Genomic DNA, 20,732 nt, shown 5'->3' with positions numbered 1-20,732 from the left:
ACATCAACACGGCACTTAAACACACACTCATAAACGCTCACACTGTGATCAACAGATCACAAAAAAATAGCCTGTGAATGAAAGCGTGTGTACCAGAGAAAAATAGCTCAGCCCACACTGAGAGCTTGAGTGCACTGCATTGTGGGATACAGTTTCAGTCAGTGATTAGTAAAGGCACATTAAAGTAAAGAAAACACATACATAATGGACCTTGAGAAAAAGTTTATTATTATGCATTTTTATTATGCATAACAGCAAGCGATTAAATGTTAAATTAAATCGCCATGACATGAATGGCAAATTTATGTTTTATATTAACCACCTGACATTTGAAATCTTTTATGAACTTTCGTTTATTTAAAAAGTTCTGCTGTTACGACTCTGATTTTTTAAAATTATGTTATATTGTAACATTAATATTTTAAACTATTTTTACACAAACACACAAAACTTTGGAATAACTAAGATTCTTTAATGTTTTTGAAACAAGTCTCTTCTGCTCACCAAAGCTGCATTTATTTGATCAAAAATAATAACAGTAAAATTGTGAAATTTGAGTTTTTTATGAGAATAACTCAAGCTTGAATTTTCAGCATCATTACTCCAGTCTTCAGTGTCACATGATCCTTCAGAAATCATTGCTGATATTGAATCAACTGACACTTTAAATCTTTTATGGAACTTTCCTTTATTTAAAAAGTTTGCCTGTTGCGACTGTGACTGTTATTTTAACATTAATATTTTAAACCAGTTTTGGCACACACAAACATGCAAAAGTTTGGAATAATTATGATTTTCTTATGGCTGCATTTTGTTTTAATCAAAAATAATTTTGAAATATTTTTAGAATTTAAAATAACTGTTTTCTATAAGAATATATCATAAAATATAATATATTTCTGTGATGCGAAGCTGAATTTTCAGCATCATTACTCCAGTCTTCAGTGTCACATGATCCTTCAGAAATCAGAAATATGCTGATATTAAATCAACTTCATTTTGCACATTGAATTTGCACAAGGACAGCACTGAATATCTGATTAATAAATTATTTAAAGATAACAATTGTCAGATTAAGTGATTATCACAGTAGTTGTTAGTTGCAGCCAGTCATGTGACATCACTGTTGCACAATGTCTACAGTCAGTTACTATAAAAGCCTATGATACCTTGATGATGTCCCGGTAGCCGCGGATACGGCAGGGGTGGGCGGGATACCCCTCGCGGTCATCCTCGTCTTCCTCAGTGGCGGCGTAGCCTTCATCGGCGCAGAAGTCGCTCTCTGTGTCGGCCACGTTGGTCATGAGGTCTATGAGCTGCTCGAGCGGCGGACTCAGCTCTCGCTCCTCGCTCTCCTTCAGCCCGTAATCCAGAGCCTTATAGATCATAATGCCCAGAGACTCAATCACCTGCACACAAACACAACCCAAAGGCACATTAACTGCAAAATAAAGTGTTGTTTTTCACTAAAAATATCTGAATGTGCTTCAAACTAGATATAATTACTTGCAAGAGAAATTAAAGAGATAGTTCACCCATTGTTGGTAACCAAACAGTTGATGGTAACCATTGACTTGCTTAGTATTTTTTTCCATTCTATGGAAAGTAACGGCTACCATCAACTCTTTGGTTGTCAACATTCCTCAAAATATCTTCGTTTGTGTCCAACAGCTGAAAAAAATTCATTAAGATTCGGTATGACGTGAGGGTGAGTAAACAATGACAGAATTTTCATTTTTGGGTGAACTACCCCTTTAAAGCTTGTGTTAGAGAATATAACTTAAAATATCTTGACAATATTTCTGGTAAATACAGTGAAAAGTTGGTGAATTTTGGGAACTCTAGTGCACTAGATTCAAGGATTTTGGTGCACTGGAATGAGTTTGACTTCTTGAGAAGTGCACTTAATACTCAAATAGGGACACAGATGCACCAAACTAAACCGTAAAGCCTTTCTTAGTGAATTTTTTTTTTTTTTTTTTTTTTACATAAGATCATCAAATACACTTAACACATTTCGTGCCACAAAAACCTTAATGCCTCCAACAACAGCAGGCTTCAGGTTTTTCTTTCAGTCACTCCTGAGGCTGATGCAGTGAAACTTCCTCTGAGACCTGATATGGTGAAACTAGTCTGCTTATATTGTGTAAGGCCTGTTAAAACACCTGTAAATGGCTGTAAGGCGTCAACAAAACCTTAAAAGGGTTTGGTTTCTTATATCACACTTATACATAGTGTGTCCTGACTTTACTTCAGAACCCAAACCTGTAACCTGTGTTCAAAATAATCTTGGGTTGTATGTTCTTTTACATTGTGCAGCTTTGTTCAAGGTTTTTGAAAAAGAGTTCACATTACATTACAATCAAACTGGAGTCAAAATACTGTCGAGTTTGACTGGACACACAACCTTTGACATCGTCAAAAGATATTTTCTTCTCGCTTATACGAGCGGAAAATCAGAACAGTCCTGTGACCCATTTTTTGGGCTGTGACGGACCAGTAGAGAACCACTAAGATAACAGGATATAGAGATGAGATCTATTCGGTCACATTACTGAATGACCGTTAGTTACATTGTTAGGCTATTTAATGTACAAACAAGCTGGTCCTCATTTCCTTTCCAAGCAGTTACATTTGCATTTGACTTATTGTTTATTTTCTAATATGCAATAAAAACATTTAAAAGTCACACAAACACACACACTCCTGTTAAAAAGATTTTGTCTTCTGCTCACCAAGGCTGCATTTATTTGATCAAAAATACAGTAAAATTTTGAAATATTATTACAATTTAAAATAGCTGCTTTGTGTGTGAATATATTGTAAAATATAATTTATTCCTGTGATCAAAGCTGAATTTTCAGCATCATTACTCCAGTCTGCAGCCAGTGTCACATGATCCACTTTTCATCAATTTAATACATTTTTGCTGAATAAAACAAGTATTAATTTCTTTAAAAAAATGCAATGCATGTGTATGCAAAATGAATTGGAATTATTCATTAAAATGGTTCAATACTAGCTATCACAAGAGAGATGTACAGTTCTGATGGAGTATTTGATCATTATTGTGCACATATACCAATGAGCAAATAAAATGGTCTTTACACTGGTTTATAATATAATAAGATGTTCCTTCCTGTATTTTATTCAGAGTTTAAGCATCTTTCCACATGGTTAATAATAAAATCTTTTGCCCTTAGATGGCCTGTGATCAAAACTCATATGCAACTTCCATCCCGGGGTCCGTCCAGTCATAAAGAGTGCTTTGTTACTCTTTGTGATGTTAATCAGACCCCAACAGTTTACCAACAGATTCTTAAGAAGAATTTCATCCAGAATGCAGGAGCCTGCAGTGAAGTGGACAACAGACTCATTCACTGCGATGTCCAGCAGCCCGTTACATCCACAAAAACAATCACTGTAATAACAGCTTCAGTTTAGAAAGCGATCATTAACCCTGAGAATCTCATAAAGAAAATCATCAAGACCGAGGTAATGAAGAGCAGCTGATGCTCTGTCTAAAAAAAAGATAATAACCAAAAGCAAAGAGTGAGTGGAATATGGGAACTGCATGTAGTTCATGTGTCTGATGGATGTCAAATAACTTAGTCCAGTCCAGTCTGCAGATTACTCTGGACTACTAACACAGAAAGAGACTGTCTGAGTGAAATAAAGAGCAACCGAACACAGAAAACCCAGCAGAATACACTGTTCTGCTTGTGGACGTCTAGTGCAGTTTGATATTAAAAGCCTTGCACAAAACTCTGAACACTTCTTGCTGTCTGTCAGAGAAAGCTGCTTAACAGGGATTTGACTATAGACTGAAGTCTCATATGCACATAAGACGGGGGTGTTTGTGTCCTTATACACCAGCATGCAGTGCTAGACCTGTCTCTGCTTCTGTCAGGGACACTTACTGATAAAACTACATTAAAGTCACAATTATTCACATTACATAAGAGCACTGAGCCTAAACTACATCCAAATGGACATATGTTTGCTGGACTATTGAATGATTGATATGTGACCCTGGATGACAAAACCAGTCTTAAGTGTCAATTTTTCAAAATTGATTTATGCATCATCTGAAAGCTGAATAAATAAGTTTTCCATTGATGTATGGTTTGTTAGGATCGGACAATATTTGACTGAGATACAACTATTTGAAAATCTGGAATCTGAGGGTGCAAAAAAATCAAAATATTGAGAAAATCGCCTTTAAAGTTGTTCAAATGAAGTTCTTAGCAATGCATATTACTAATCAAAAATTACATTTTGATACATTTACGGTAAGAAATTTACTAAATATCTTCATGGAACATGATCTTTACTTAATATCCTAATGATTTTTGGCATAAAAGAAAAATCGATAATTTTGACTGGTTTTGTGCTCCAGGGTCACATATATACACTACTGGTCACAAGTTTGACTGCATTTTAAAATATAATTTATATAATTCAGCACATTAGAATGATTTACACTGAAGGAGTAATAATGCTGAAAATTCAGTTTTTATAACAGGAATAAATTACATTTGAACATATATTCACATAGAAAACAGTTCTTTTAAATTGTAATAATATTTGTACAGTTTTTTTACTGTATTTTTGATCAAATAAACACAGCCTTGGTGAGCAAAAGAAACTTTTAAATAAATTGAGATTAAGCACCTTTCTTTAGTAAATTATTTAATTCACAAATATGCTCATTGCCACATTTATTTGATGAATGTCCTGCAAAAAGTACTATATCATGACAAGCATCAGCCATTGAATCACAGCGACTGAATTAAGTTGAGCTGAGTTACGTGCACATATAAAAAATACTCAAGTCCGTCACGCAGTCAGCTCTAGTCGATCTACTGAACACATCATAAACCTGGAAGGTCAAAGATGCTTGGGATGCAAACAGTGATCCGTCGGGTCTATATGTCTCTAATTGGCCTTTAAAATGTCACCAGCTGCCAACATCAAATTAATGAACTTGTGGAGTGACAAGCCGGCCGAGAGACCAGAGAGAGCAGAAAACATGACCTGGTGCTGAAAGCTCACATCTGAAGAACACAGATGGGCTGCAAACGTCTCTAAGCTGCAGGAGGTAATGTGGTAATAGAGCTGCTTATTCACTATTTAACTATTAAAAACATCTGTTAATTGAAATAAAGCTGATATAAAATAAAATATAAATATTACATGAAAATTTTTTAATTATTTTCATAAATAAATAAAATTTAAACCTAAACCAAAACTAAAACTGAAAAAAAAAAGAAACTTGAAAAGCAATAATAATAATAATAATAATAATAAAATGTATTACTTGAAATAATAAAATAAAACATAAAAGTTTTTTATGCAACATTTCTATTTAATTTAAAGCACTAAAATTACTACCTGGGAATTAATAAAATCTAAAACTAAAAAAAAAAAAAAAAAAAAAAAAACTTGGTTAATTTTGTTAAGCTAAAATAAAATAAATATTACGATGAAAATCCTAAATTAATTTAGGCAAAATTACTAAGCTATCTAAAATGGAACTAAATATAAATTAAACCTAAAAAGCAATACTAAAAAAATAAAATTGACAAAAGCACAATACAAATTTTCTAGAAATTAAACTTAAATTAATACAAAAACTGAAAATGTTAAAATAAAAACTAATTCAAAAATATTAATAAAAACTATATCAAACTCTTTAACAACTGTATAACAACACCCCAGCAACCACTAGCAGCAGCTGGAAACACTTAAAAGGAGTTAAGAATTTCCACATGTTACAGATCCATTTCAAGACTGAACTAATAAACACGTTTCTGCTCATTCACAGATGCTGTCATGAGGAGTGAGCCGTGGCGTTACTGCGCATCACTCACCTGTGTGGAGGATCGGCTGGGATTACACACACCTGTGGGAGAACACAAGAGAATGAATGCAGAAGCAGAACTCAGACGACAGCTTACACGCTCACTACACATCTCTTATGTAACTGACTGTACAATCCGCAGCGCTGTTTGTTCTTACATAAAACACACTGACGGCTGCAAACGGGACGCAGATAATCTTTATGCATCTGACAACTATCAAAGGAATAGTTCACCCAAAAATGAACATTTACTGAAAATGTACTCACCCTCAGTTTGTTTCTTCATTGGATTTGTCATTGCATCAGTGTCTCAGCAATGGATGCTCTGCAGTGAATGGGTGCCGTCAGAATGAGAGTCCAAACAGCTGATAAAAGCATCCACAGCACTCCAGTCCATCAGTTAACATCTGGAGAAGACAAAAGCTGAAACAAATCCATCAAGACGTTTTTAACTAAAATCCGAGTCCATAATAACGCATCCTCCAGTGAAAAAGTCCATCTTCTGTTGTCTCTCACATCAAAATCCAGCCACACATTTGTTTAGAGCTTCGTTTTGGACTGTTTTAGTTTATAAACGCTGCTTGATCTGCGCAGATTTCTCTCCTGATTCAGACCAGACCACTTTTCACTGGAGGAAGCATTATTATGGATTATGGGCTCAGATTTTAGTTTAAAACGCCTTAATGCTGGATTTGTTTCAGCTTTTGTCTTCTCCAGATGTTAACTGATGGACTGGAGTGGTGTGGATTATGGTGATGATTTTATCAGCTGTTTGGACTCTCATTCTGACGGCACCCATTCACTGCAGAGCATCCATTGCTGAGACACTGATGCAGCGACACATTTCTCCAAATCTGATGAAGAAACAAACTCATCTACGTCTCTGATGGCCTGAGAGTGAGAAATTTTCAGTTTACAAAAACACATGACAATTCTGAAATCCACTTAATCTCAGAGTATTTTTTGCAGCAGGACAAGGCAAAGTCGACAGCGAATGAGGAACATGTTCACCACCGGCACTTTTGACAAAGCAACAACTCTGCCTGGAAGCTGCAAGACATATCGATCTTGACAGCATGTCTCATGCGAGAAAGCAATGACAGTGGCGTTTATTAAAAAGCAAAGTGAGCACCTCTCCTCTGGGAATATCTCAGAGATCTGCAAAGTCTGCAATGAAAAGTCACAAATCTCAATGCTAACTCATGCATTTGTCATCAAATGATCTGTGCTGCTCCACATTCATTTTATATCTCTATACTCTTACTGTACGACAACTACCGAATTATTCTCCTATAGGTGAAACATCTGACGACACATAACTGCAAACTCCATTTAGTCTCCTGAGCAATGAAATCATCCTCTGGAAAGGCATCAGTTAAATCCATCTGTAATAAATCTCTCAATCGTCTAAACTGTGGATAAGCTGCACAGTGAGCACATTTCATTATTATCAGCAGCACTTCAGCACGTGAGACGATTAAAGCATTAGGGATATAGCAAGGCCTTTAATTGGGCACGAACTAAAAAGATTTTAACTTCATTCTCCACTCAACACGGGTACCTAGCAGGTCAGTTTTAGACCAGTGTTATTTTAGTATTATTACTATTAGATACAGAGGTACTATTATAGTTCCTATTAATATTTTTAATTGTTTTTTTCTTTTTATATTTTCATTTTAGTTAACATTTTAGTAATTTTGTTGTGCATTTTGTCATTTTTTAGATTTTAAATATGCATATAAATTTTTTAAATTAATTTTTATTTCAGTTTTAATTGCTTTTTGTACATTTATTTGGGTTATTTTAGTTTGAACTAAATGAAAATGAGAAATGATGCCTGGGCAACAGGGTTACTATAGTTAACTAAAACCATACAAAAACCTTTTTTTTTTTTTTGGAAAAAAAAACTACTTTAAAAACAACTACTTTACTCTTAATTATTTTATTTCAGCTAACTCACAAGGCAACATTTTTCATGTAGTTTAACTTGATGCAATAAAATAACTAAAACTGAAATAAAAATTAATAAAAACAAAATAAAAATTAAAAATGACCAAAACACACAAAAAACTGAAATTGCAATGAAAATTAAATAAATTATTTTATTTTATTAAATTAATTAAAATATTAAATAAAACTAGTATTTCAATACTAGAATAACACTAATTGGCAACTAGCTGAAATAAAATAAACTTAATACGTTTTCAAGTTTTTTATGTTACTTTATTTCAGTTAATGTTTATTTTATTTAAATTATACATTTTTTTGTTTTTTTTTTGTGGTTTTAGCTTTAGTTAACTATCATAACTTTGACAGATTTTACACATACCCTAAATACCCTAATCCTAAATAGGTTACCAAATATCATGGGCTTCTGGGTAATATTAGTACATAATGTCGATAAACTCACACACCGAGCGGAAATAGCAGACATATTTCATTTGAACCTGTACTGAAATAACATTTCACACACAAAAGCATTATGAATATGCAATTTCTGTCCAGCACAGGCCCTGATCAGGAGCTGTACAGTGTTTATCAGCATGTGCATCCCTCTGTGCATCAGAGAGCATCTAAAACTGTAAACAACGGTGACCGTGAGCACTTCCAATGCTTTTATGCTTCATTTATGCTGCCTTGTGTTTATTTTAGACTCGGTACTCAATTTAGTGCACTGATGGCCTGCTAATAAAGGCCTATTTCACAATCTCACGTGTTACATAATACATCAGTGCTGTCAAAAACATACAATGCACACAATGTGAAATACAAGATATTAGGACCATGACACAAATGCACAGCATTTAACATCTAATTCTTGCACATAAGATGATGCATGCAATACTTGTACACAGTAAACACATAAATGCAACTAAGCTGTTTCAAAACATTTGCACCCAAATCCATGACAGTTACCACCTATTAGGCCTATGTATGGAAATGCACATGCCGATGTGTGTGTAATGGACGCGGAAGGTGTTGATTTGTCACCTGATCTGTCTCCGGAATGAAACCGCACCGATCCGTCTTTATAAACCCTGACATGTCCCGCTCCTCCGGTCCCAGCAGAATCCTCCAGAAAAGAGCGACAGCACTGGTAACACACAGCCCACGCCTGCTCCTCGTTGATGGGCTGCTTGTAGAGATGTAAAATCTCGTCCAGGGACAGATGGTCCTCATTCTTTCTGTCCATGATGGGACGCGCATCATCATCGTCCTCCTCCTCTATCAGCCTGTGTCCGTCATCATCATCATCTTCATCTCTCCTGCGAGCCATCGTCTCATCCTATCCAGCAGAGAGGAGAGGAGAGGAGAGCTGGAGATCAAGCACCTGCGCTCGGTGTGATGCTGATGATGCTGATGATGCTCAGTGCTGATTCTGCATCAGAAACGCGAAGAACGGCAAGCTACGTCTAGCGAGGATCTAAAAGTAGGCGGGGCTTATTTGAAAAACTTACTCTACGATATAAAAATAATGGAGATTACGTTTGAAATTAAATGCAAAAAAAATATCTTTATATGTGTTTATCAAAGTATAAAATGATCTACTTTGCATATCGAAGCTATCAGCGCATTTAATTTTTTTTTAAATAAAATTATGATACACGTATAATCACGATGCAATAAAATAATCTATTAAGTATATTCAATTATTACTCAAGTTTTACATTTTAATTATTTAAATTTTAAATTTTATTCTTAATCTTCATTTGACCACTCTCTATTCTACCTCTATTTTATCAATTTGTTTTCTTTTTATTTATTATGAAAAATGATCCTCTTATTAGCATTCTCTGTTCTTTTTCTATTTTTTTTTTTTTTACTTGTTTTTTGTTTTGTTTATTTAAAAAAAGACTTTCTAACACTAGCGTTCCCTATTCTTTTTTTATTCTATCTACTTGTTTTCTTTTTATGTAATTATGTAAAAAATAAAAACCTTGCGTAGCCTAGGCTGACTGAGATTTGCCACAGCACTTACATTTTATTGCTCTTTTAATGATTTTGATTGCTTCTATTGTTCTCATTTAATTCGCTTTTGATAAAAGCGTCTGCTAAATGACTATTTTATTTATTTTAAAGCAGTGCGATGTCACGTGTTGCTTGTTACTTTTCTCAGCGCTGGCCAGAATGGACCAATCAGAGTGGTTTGTGATAACAGTTACGTGTTTTTACTAAATACATTTATAGAAATCGCTGTCAGGTTTTATGTCAGGTTAAAAAAAACGTATACATAATACATTTATACGGTTATAATTTTTAGAGTATAAACATCTCCAGTTATATATAAAACGTCCTGAGAATTGAATGCGGCTCAATGAGGATTCTGTGCTCTGAGCGCATAAGCGCCCCCTTGTGGAAAAATATCAGTATGACATCAAGAATAACTCGCAAGCCAAATGTTTTATATTCTTTGAAATTTCACACCGTTTTGACAATCAAATTACATATCAGTTATTTTAAATCCAATTCTATAATGTATTTATATAACACATGCTCACATTCAGTTGTTTTGAAAGCATTTTGCTGTCTGTGGGCATCACAGATGTCATATCTCATATTCATCATAGACCGAAAACTGATTTTTTCTTTCTTTCTACGGATGTGGCTGGAATTATGATTTTTTTTTTTTAATGATGACCGCAGTCATATGTGATTTGTTTTGGAGGAAAAAAATAAATCTGTGGCCTGAGGTGGCGTTGATTTGCCACCAGAGGGCGATACGCAAACATTTCTTTACATACTTCCTTATTTGAGCGCTTTACCTGTTTCAAGATTTGTTTAAGGAATATTTCCATAACTTCAAGCTGTCATTTGATGAAATATATTTCTGGTGTAGTTTGACAGCGTCCTCCTCTCCTGTGTTGACAGATTAATCGTAAATACACCAGTACTGTCGCTGTTGCTCGGTAACCAAACGTAACCGAACGTTCAAACACACTTACGTAATTAATATTCATGAGCTAAGCCGTTACCAAAGTTTGATTGGCTAATTCACCAACTGACTCGCCAACGTCTTGTTTTCAGCGAATCAGACGCGCCTGCGTCACCTTGCGTAATTAATATTCATAAGCCTATCATAGTTGTGCGCATGCGCCTTCTGAATTCCAGCTTCAAAACAATGGCGGTAGACGGTTTGACCATAACAGAGCAGTGGATCAGAGAAAAACTCAACCTTCAGCACAGCTGTTTAGGTAAAACACTTTATATAGTTATATATATCATATAGGCATTATTTGATTAACCGGTAGTTTTAATCATTTATCGCAGCGGATGTCCGATCGTTGACTCTTCCAGGAACATATGAAGGGAAAATCTGTCATTTAGGAGCATCCCTGAAGAACTTCGTGCGTCTGAAGTCACTGGATCTCTCGCATAATGCGCTGGTCACAGTTCAGGTGAAAAATAAATATGAATATACTTTACAGAATCAGTTATTTATTTGCTTTTGTCGTAGTTTATATTTTATAAAAACTTTCTTATTTATTAATTTATTAACGTAGTTTACAGAATCAATTATTTATTTGCTTTTGTCGTAGGTTATATTTTCTTATTTATTAATTTATTAACGTAGTTTACAGAATCAGTTATTTATTTGCTTTTGTCGTAGGTTGTATTTTATAAAAACTGTCTTATTTATTAATTTATTAACGTAGTTTACAGAATCAGTTATTTATTTGCTTTTGTCGTAGGTTGTATTTTATAAAAACTGTCTTATTTATTAATTTATTAACGTAGTTTACAGAATCAGTTATTTATTTGCTTTTGTCGTAGGTTGTATTTTATAAAAACTGTCTTATTTATTAATTTATTAACATAGTTTACCGAATAAATTATCTATTTGCTTTTGTCGTAGGTTATATTTCATAAAAACTTTCTTATTTATTCATTTATTAACATAGTTTACAGAATCAATTATCTATTTGCTTATGTCGTAGGTTGTATTTTATAAAAACTTTATTTATTAATTTATTAACTGTTTACCGAATAAATTATCTATTTACTTTTGTCGTAGGTTATATTTTATAAAAAACTTTATTTATTAATTTATTAACATAGTTTACCGAATAAATTATCTATTTGCTTTATAACAACTTTCTTATTTATTAACAGTTCATAGAATCAATTATTTGTTTGCTTTTATCATAGGTTATATTTTACAATACCTTTCTTACTTATTAATTTATTAACATGACTCGGACAATGCATATTATAAAGTGAGTAGATGTTTTACTCGTATACTCAAATGTGAGTATGCAAATAAAACAATATATATATATATATATATATATATATATATCTAATTGACTGTACATCTGTAGACTTACACTGCTGTGATGTTTGTAGGGGGTTGAGCATTTGGAGATGCTGGAGAGACTGAATCTGTACTATAACAGACTGGCGTCTCTGCAGGACATCTTTTCTCTGCACAAGCTGCAGAATCTGAAGGAACTGGACTTGCGGCTCAATCCTGTGGTCAAGAAACACCCGCACTACCGTTTGTACCTGGTCCACGCAATGACCAAACTCCGCAAGCTCGGTGCATCATCCGTCTTCTCTCTCTTTCTCTCTGTTGCTGCGATGATCAAACAAATCAGTGTTTTGAGTGTGAAAATGTTTCTTATGTTCCCTCTATTGCAGATGACTGTCCAGTGCGAGACAGAGAAAGAAAGGCGGCTCTCATGCATCTCTCATCAGAGGCAAATCTAGACACTAATCATAAGAAACATGCCTTAATACAAGACACACCGTGCAGGTAACGATCCTATGAGCACTGTTGTTATTGCTAACTAAAACTATTAAAAATTGGTTTTGTTAGTTGAAATAAAATGAAATGTAAATATCAGATTACAAATTTAGACTTTAAAAACATAGAAAAACTTTAAAAATGAGAAATGTTGCCTTGGCAACTTGAAATAAAATATGTAGATCGGAAAAAAAATAATATTGCAAGTTTTAAGTCTAATTAAAAACACTGGCTCTCCTGTAATGTCTCATATGGTTTTGCTTTTATCATTATTGATTGTCTATTTTAAACTTTTTAAATGTTATCTTTATATTCTATTTTTATTTATTATTCTATTTTTAGTGTCGCTTTCCTGTAAAGCACTTTGAGCTGCATTGATTTGTTTGGAAAAGTGCTGCATAATTAGTTTGATTGACTGATTGATAAAAGAATTAAATGAATTCAAATGGAATTTTACTAAAACTGAACTGAGCATATCAAAATAAAAGCTGATTTATTTTATTATTAAATAATATGATAGTATATAAATAAATAAAACTAAATTGACCTCGTAATTGAAGTCACACACAGTTTTCAGAGGTCATTGATTATTATTATTATTGTTTTGCAGCAGTAGTGAGCTGAGAATAAAAGCGATGCAGAAGATGATGAAGATGCTCTCGCTTCTCGAAGGGAACGAGGAAGCTGCGCTTAATGATGTTTCTAGAAAGACCTGGAATAGCAAGAGACCTGAAACTCTCTCCGTCCGCTTCGAGAACGAGCGCAGCCCTCGTCTGTTACAGGGTAAAACACACTGCATGATCATCTCTGACTCAAACACTATATATTACATACATGGCTAATATTAAATATATCACCCAGCCACACAGATAAACGCATAACATGTCTGTACCATATTTAATAATATATGACAGATATTACACTTTAATGTTTGTGTACATATTATCTATGTCTTTTTTTCTTTTTTGTATTTAGAAAATCCTTCCGAAACAGATATCATACATTTAATCAATGATCCGGAGTGTGAAAGGTTGCCAAAACAAAATAAGGTGCGTCAATCTATTCATTCATTATATAAATTCATTCAAAAAGCTTTCTGATTTTAGGTTTGAAAATGATGAAAATTCATATAAGAAATAAAAAAATTAAATTTAAATATTAGCATTGTATTTTTAAGTGTACAATAAAAAAAATATATATAATTTTACTTAACACTCACTTATTATTTTAAAATATAACAGCATTATTGCACTTTATTTACTATTTTGTTATTTTATTTAAAAAAATCAAATAAAGTGCAATATTTATATTAATAATTATTTTATTTTTTCTAGTTATATTTAATGGTGCACACTATGTGCAGAGTGAGCATCAATCCAAATCTCCAGGTGCTCTCATGAGAACTTATGTGCATATTAATATTGTTATATTTATTATGCTTTATTACATTACTAGTTAATTATGTCATTAGTTATATACATATATTTTCACACAATTAATGTTTTATTAATTGTCTGTCATGTAGGAGTCAGTTCCCAAGAGCTCGGATTATAAAAAAGGTGAATATTTTTTGTTATTCCACGTCTGTCCACAAGGGGCGACATTTCTCTTATTTCTACCTTCAACCTGATATCCACTCAGTACTGCTGTGGAATGATTGTGTTTTTCTGATTGACGTTATTAGAGGCTCCTGCTGGTTCTCAGAGAGTGACGTTTGAGAGCCGGAGTCTGACTCACGCTACGGTTCGAGGAGAGAGCGTCTTTACACCACATCCTACAGACATGCGGTTCGATTCGCACGGTACTTCAGTACTAGTCTGGTCACTTTATGAATTAATTTGAATCTAGCTGTCTCATAAACCATGCATATTACAAATATTGTTGTGTCTGTAACAAATTGTTAAATAAAGTGTCTGCCAAATGCATAAATGTAAATAAAAATAATGCACTTTTTTGTTGTTGTTGTTGCAGAGGATGATTGCACAGCCCTTAAATGGAGAAACCAGCTTCAGGACAGAGCAAATCCAGTCCTGCATCCTCCCAGATTAACCTACCAGATCACAGCAACCTCATCGGCATCAGAGAGAAAACGCAAACCACAAAAGGTTTGTAGGCTGCAACTCCTCAAACACAAACAGCTTTAAAAATCAACTTATTTATCAGATTGCATGCTTTTTAGGGAGCCTACAGGAAGCCCATGGAGCTGCTCCTCAGCATGATGGAGGAGCTCTGGTCTGGGAAGACGGAGAATCAACAAAACAGGACGCTCCTCAGTAAGTGATTCTCTGCATAACGGAGCAATCCATAACTAGTGAACTAGTCTCGCTAATCCAGTGCTTTCTATCCAGTGAAGATGGTTCAGATCCTCAGCATGATGGAGCAGGACGTCGTGGGAGGAGAACAGGAGATACAAACTCTGAAAGAGATGCTCAAAGCCTTGAAAACACGGACTGAATTACAGGAAAATCAGCATCGGTCTGAGACTGAAGGTCTCAAACTCCAGCTTCAGCAGGCGCAAGAGTCCATCGTAAGATCATTTCAATCAAATCAATCTTTGAGCTAGGTCATTATTAGCACGTTAAGAAAAGCCCAGTGAATGATGTCCGTAGGATTTGTGCGCCATATTCCAAATTTTCAGGAGAAATCAGTGAATATGGCACAAAAAGCTATCATAGTCTTAATGTATCTAATCTTAATGTATAAACATTATATGTGACCCTGGAGCACAAAACCAGTCTCAAGTCGCTGGGGTATATTTGTAGCAATAGTCAAAAATACATTGGTCAAAATTATTGGTTTTTGTTTTATGGCAAAAATGTAAAGATCATGTTCAGTGAAGATATTTAGTAAATTTCCTTCCATAAATATATTAGAACTTAATTTTTGATTAGTAATATTCATTGCTAAGAACTTCATTTGGACAACTTTAAAGGCGATTTTCTCAGCATTTTGATTTTTTTGCACCCTCAGATTCCAGATTTTCAATTAGTTGCATCTCAGCCAAATATCATCCGATCCTAACAAACCATACATCAATGGAAATCTTATTTATTCAGCTTTCAGATGATGTATAAATCTCAATTTCGGAAAAATTGACACTTATGACTGGTTTTGTGGTCCAGGGTCACATATATGCACAAAATAGCCATTGAAATGCAGTGTTGGAGTACATAATCAGATTACTTTTTTCAAGTAACTAGTGAAGTAAAACATTACTTTTCAATGTACAATGAAATATCAGTGTTACTTTTTCAAACAAGTAATGCAAGTTACTTTGTTTTCTCATTTATTGACTGGCAGCGCTCCTGTCCTCGAATCCTTCAGCCTGAGGCTTGTTCATTTCACTTTTGGTGTAAAAAGGCCTTTACCATTGATGAAAATAAAACTTTGGGTTTTTTTGTTATTAAAGGCAAATAAGCAAGCCCAACCCAGATGACATAACGCATTACTTTCCATAGTTACTTTTTATTGAGTAACACAACATTATAATGCATTGCTTTTAAAAGTAACTTTCACCAACACTGTTGCATATCAGGATTTATAAAAACTTATATGGAATATTTGAAAAAGTGTATGAAAATTATATGCCCCTTTATAATATTATATTATATTATATGTAAACTTGCCCCTTTTAGACTTGCACTAAAACTAACTAGCTAGCTTCTAACACTAGCTTCTCTAATCTTTATGTATTCTATCTGGTTTCTTTTTATTTATTACACAATTAACAAAAAAGGCCTCTAACACTAGCTTGCTCTATTCTGTGTTGTCTTTTCATTTATTATAAAATAACAAAAACTTGCTACATGTACTGTGTTAAGCTGAAACTTGTAATAGTACTTGCATATCATTGCTCTTTTGTTGATTTTGGATAAAAGCGTCTGCTAAATGTAATGTAAATGTATATATGCAAATGAGCTCATGCATAGTAACACTAGGCATTGTTAGCTCCATATATGGCCAGTTTGGGGATGCATGTACGCAAGTACACAAAAATAGTTTTGCAAGTCTAAAAAAAACTGCATCAAACCTGTCTTTTGTGCAAATGCAGCCCTTTTGTTTTTTTTGTCCTTTTGACCCTTTTTTTCCTTTGGAAGTAAATGGCAACAAGAGCTTTTTCTCTTTCGTACGTCACACAGAGAAGTTAAATGCGTTGGCAGTGACGTCTGCTGTTGTCTTTAATACAGCAAACCCTTAATGAACAGATGAAGAATGTGCTGGAGGAGAACGTGTCTTTACAGAAACAGCTGATCAAAGCAGAAAACAAGCTGCTGGCGTCTCGGCTGAAGAAGGTGCCAAACACACAGGATAGAGGTCAGTGTCTCGATACTTTGACAACTTTTCAAGTCGTTGAAATAAAACAGGTTATTAATGTTTGTGCTGGTGGGTTTTTAGGACAGCAGACGGTCCCTGGGGAGTTAAACATGAAAAAACACACAATTCAGGAGGGAAACGGAGCAAGTGAGCCACAGGAGAGCTACAGGTCTGTGTCAGGACGATCCAAATGCTACACAGATATAACAGACGTTTGAGTTGATTTAGTCTTTTTTGCAGGTCTTTGATTGCCAGAAACGAGCGTTTGCTGCAGCAGCTGGAAGAGGCTCTGATGAACTGACTGCTGCAAATGAAGAACGTTCCTCCAATAGACAGCTAGTTTGAATTTATTATAAATCTGTCCTTTAAAGGTGGTATATACAGTTGTACCTCCAATGTAAATGCCTTTTGTTTTATATACACTCTCTAAAGCAGTATGGCTTCTGTTTATTTCTACATCTGAGAATCAATCACACATGCATATCTTGAAGTTGTGCAAATTTGCTTGTTGGGTTTGTTCAACCAGGGTAGTTTACATTTCAGACAGACCTTAAACAGGATTTCTGTGCATCCTAAATAGTCTAAATTTGCCCTTCCACAAATTAAGGCCTTAAAAAGTCTTAAATCATATATTCATGAAGTCGTGGCATTAATTGTCACATGCCCTGCAAAAAATGGTTTTCCAACACAAATATTTAAACATCCTTAAACCAAGATACATTTACTTGAAATGCAAAACTAACATAGTTGAAATCTTGTTTTCTGAGAAATTGAGTTAACAAATAATTATAAACTTCATTTTGAAATATTTGTATCTTATTTTGCTTCTCGATGTATCTTGATTTATGAAAGCCTTTGATTTAGGTCTTAATAATTGGTCTGAAATATGTCTTATTAAATTGACCTTCATAAAACCCGCAGAAACCCTGGAAAAGTCTCAAATCCAGAAAAAAGCTTCCATGTGACAACTAGCCCCGATCTCCTCTACTGCAGAACACAGTCGCTCGAGTCTTCATGTGCGTTGGAAATAAAGAAGAACCAGGCAGTTTTTTTTATTCAATACGATGCTACAAAACATTGACACGTTAAAATCGCTTTACCATCACCATATGGCATGCATATCAGGATACTGCAGAACATTAAAAAACATTTTAAAAAATAAGACAGTATTGTTCCTCAAAACAGATGGTTAACAGTATTTGGCATTACGCACACAAAACATTAAAATCATATGTTAAATACAACAACATATATACTTATTTATGGTTTGTTATCATAAATGAGAGTCACTTTCTGCGGGAGAGCTTGACATTTATGATCCGTAGCCACTATTCTTATCTGAAAATAGATGTTTTGTAGAAGAATATGTCTGTACACTCTCACTCCTCCCTTCTTCGCTCCCTAGACATGGACAATATCGTCTATTGCAAAGTTCAGGGTTCCCACCGTCACATAAATATCAGGGAGTTCAAAATATGTGATTTTCAAATCTGGAAAAATCATAACATTTTAAAAAGTTCTTTTAAAAATGTGCTCTATTGGCTCAAGTAAAACTTAATTGGGAGTGAATCATTCTTTTGAGTCTTTTTTTTTTTTTTTTTAAATGAATCAGTGATTCACAAATCAGTTTATCACATAAAAAATGTTATGGAATTCTACATTTGTGTTTTCCAGATTTGGAAGGTCTTAAAATGCATATAATGAATATAGATTTTACTAGTAATGCACCGTTTTAAAATATTAAATGTGACCCTGGAGCACAAAAGCAGTCTTAAGTCGCTGGGGTATATTTGTAGCAATAGCCAAAAATACATTGTATGGGTCAAAATTATAAATTTTTCTTTTATGCCAAAAATTAGGATATTAAGTAAAGATCATGTTCCATGAAGATATTTTGTAAATTTCTTACTGTAAACATATCAAAACTTAATTTTTGATTAGTAATATGCATTGCTAAGAACTTCATTTGGACAACTTTAAAGGTGATTTTCTCAATATTTAGATTTTTTTGCACCTTCAGACTCCAGATTTTTAAATAGTTGTATCTCAGTCAAATATTGTCCGATCCTAACAAACCATAAATCAATGGAAAGCTTATTTATTCAGATGATGTATAAATCTCAATTTCAAAAAATTTACACTTAAGACTGGTTTTGTGGTCCAGGGTCACAAATAAACTAAATATTGTGCTTGCATCGAGTAAAACTTGTTTGCAAGCCATAAGTGGCCTGATTTCTTTTGAGTGAGTCAGTGGTTCACAAATCAGCTTGAATGATTCATTAAAGAATCGGAATGATTCTTTTTTTAAAATGTCTAGTAATGTAGTATTCACAAGCGACTGGAAATCTCACGGAAAGCCACTGAAGTGTGGGAACCCTGAAGGTTGGATCTCGTCCAGCGTGTTCAGATGGCAGTGCGTTTATAAATAAATCCGAACACTGGTCATGGTAAAGGGAATGTATTCATTTAGACGTATATCATGCCGGCGTTAGTTACAGCATGCCACTTCTCTTGTAAACATTGTTCTGTAGGCAGAAACACTGCACGTACGAAAAAAAAAACAGCAAAGTGCCTCGATATGACATGTTAAATATAACAACAGTGCTTTTCAAACTAAAACCACAGCAGAATACAAAATACCTTTTAATATTTCATTTGCAGCTTGATCTATTGCTAATAAACAGGCCCAGACACAATATGCAGGCTTAATCGCATTTTCAATGCTGCATAATGGATTTTAATATGGTAAAATGAGCTAATAATAAAGCTTAGAGTAGGATAATCAGATTAGCCAAAGTATTTCATAAACGAACATGCAATTCAGCGCTGCAGATTCTGTGTGGGTCTGATTATACGTGTTAAAATCATTAGAAACCTCAGCCAACTATTTGTTTTTGTCATGTTTGGCCAAAGTTTTTAGCTCATATGCACAGAGGAGTCTTGTAAGGACGGTCAGCCGTGTTTGAAAATATTCTGTCCGTATTGAGGTATAACGCATGATGCGTTGGGTCAGATATTGTGATCAGAGCAAATCCTGAACTTTTGCTGATGGTGTTTCTTTTCACATATTATAGTTAATCATTCCACAGTTAAAACACACAGGCAGTGTTTCATATTATGCCATTAGAAGCATTAGAAATACATAGTTATGCCATCAATACAAAAAAACATCGACCAAACTACTAGATATACAATCTTGAGCACCAGCGATCAGTTCTTTATGCATCAAACAATAAGTTATGATGGTTGGACTTTTGCATCTGGATGTTTTAAAAAAAAAAAATATATATATATATATATATATATATATATATATATATATATATGAAATGCAAACAAAATCAGTAGGTTTTTTTTTTTTTTAAGTAAATGAGACGGGGAAGCAGAACCAAACGATTATCAAGTCAGTTTTTTTGCATTAGTTAAACAAAATAAAATTTATTTTGCAGAAAATATCATCACCCTCAGGTCATCCAAGATGTGGATGAGTTTTTTTCTTCATCAGGTTTGTAGAAATGTGTCTCTGCATCAGTGTCTCAGCAATGGATGCTCTGCAGTGAATGGGTGCCGTCAGAATGAGAGTCTAAACAGCTGATAAAGACATCACAATAATCCACACCACTCCAGTCCATCAGGTAACATCTTGAGAAGACAAATGTTTGTCAGAAACAAATCCATCATCAAGACGTTTTTAACTCAAATACGAGTCCATAATCTATAATAACACTTCCTCCAGTGAAAATGATGGATTTGTTTCTTTTGTCTCAAGATGTTAACTGATGGACTGGAGTGGTGTGGATTATCGTGATG

The 20,732-nt window shown here is 34.1% G+C and overlaps 2 protein-coding genes across 4 annotated transcripts in view; one reads left to right on the top strand and one right to left on the bottom strand.

Moving 5' to 3' along the window:
- spire1b (spire-type actin nucleation factor 1b) overlaps window positions 1-10,775 on the bottom strand; it is a 31,543-nt gene extending 20,768 nt beyond the window's left edge. For both annotated transcript variants that reach the window (XM_058747893.1, XM_058747894.1), the window contains exons 1-4: window positions 10,627-10,775; window positions 8,855-9,149; window positions 5,874-5,905; window positions 1,170-1,409 (exon numbers count right to left, since the gene is read on the bottom strand). In XM_058747893.1, coding sequence (XP_058603876.1) covers window positions 1,170-1,409; window positions 5,874-5,905; window positions 8,855-9,149; window positions 10,627-10,659 — 600 coding nt within the window. In that variant the 5' untranslated portion in view covers window positions 10,660-10,775. The remainder of the gene's footprint in view (window positions 1-1,169; window positions 1,410-5,873; window positions 5,906-8,854; window positions 9,150-10,626) is intronic.
- A 153-nt stretch (window positions 10,776-10,928) lies between these two features.
- Window positions 10,929-20,726, top strand: cep72 (centrosomal protein 72). Of its 2 annotated transcripts, none has more exons than XM_058746837.1 (14): window positions 10,929-11,055; window positions 11,132-11,259; window positions 12,209-12,401; window positions 12,503-12,617; window positions 13,219-13,391; window positions 13,584-13,657; window positions 14,134-14,167; window positions 14,293-14,409; window positions 14,580-14,713; window positions 14,788-14,881; window positions 14,957-15,135; window positions 16,796-16,922; window positions 17,004-17,091; window positions 17,163-20,726. In XM_058746837.1, the coding sequence occupies exons 1-14, from the start codon at window positions 10,953-10,955 to the stop codon at window positions 17,221-17,223; spliced, it is 1,620 nt and encodes a 539-aa protein (XP_058602820.1). In that variant the 5' UTR covers window positions 10,929-10,952; the 3' UTR covers window positions 17,224-20,726. The 2 variants fall into 2 exon arrangements, with proteins under 2 accessions (XP_058602820.1, XP_058602821.1); XM_058746838.1 differs by having other exon boundaries at window positions 10,961-11,055; window positions 11,159-11,259.
- Window positions 20,727-20,732: the final 6 nt, after the last annotated feature.

This window comes from Onychostoma macrolepis, chromosome 16 (genome assembly GCF_012432095.1).
Source record: "Onychostoma macrolepis isolate SWU-2019 chromosome 16, ASM1243209v1, whole genome shotgun sequence".
NCBI lineage: Eukaryota > Metazoa > Chordata > Actinopteri > Cypriniformes > Cyprinidae > Onychostoma > Onychostoma macrolepis.
This window is presented reverse-complemented; position numbering and strand designations above follow the sequence as displayed.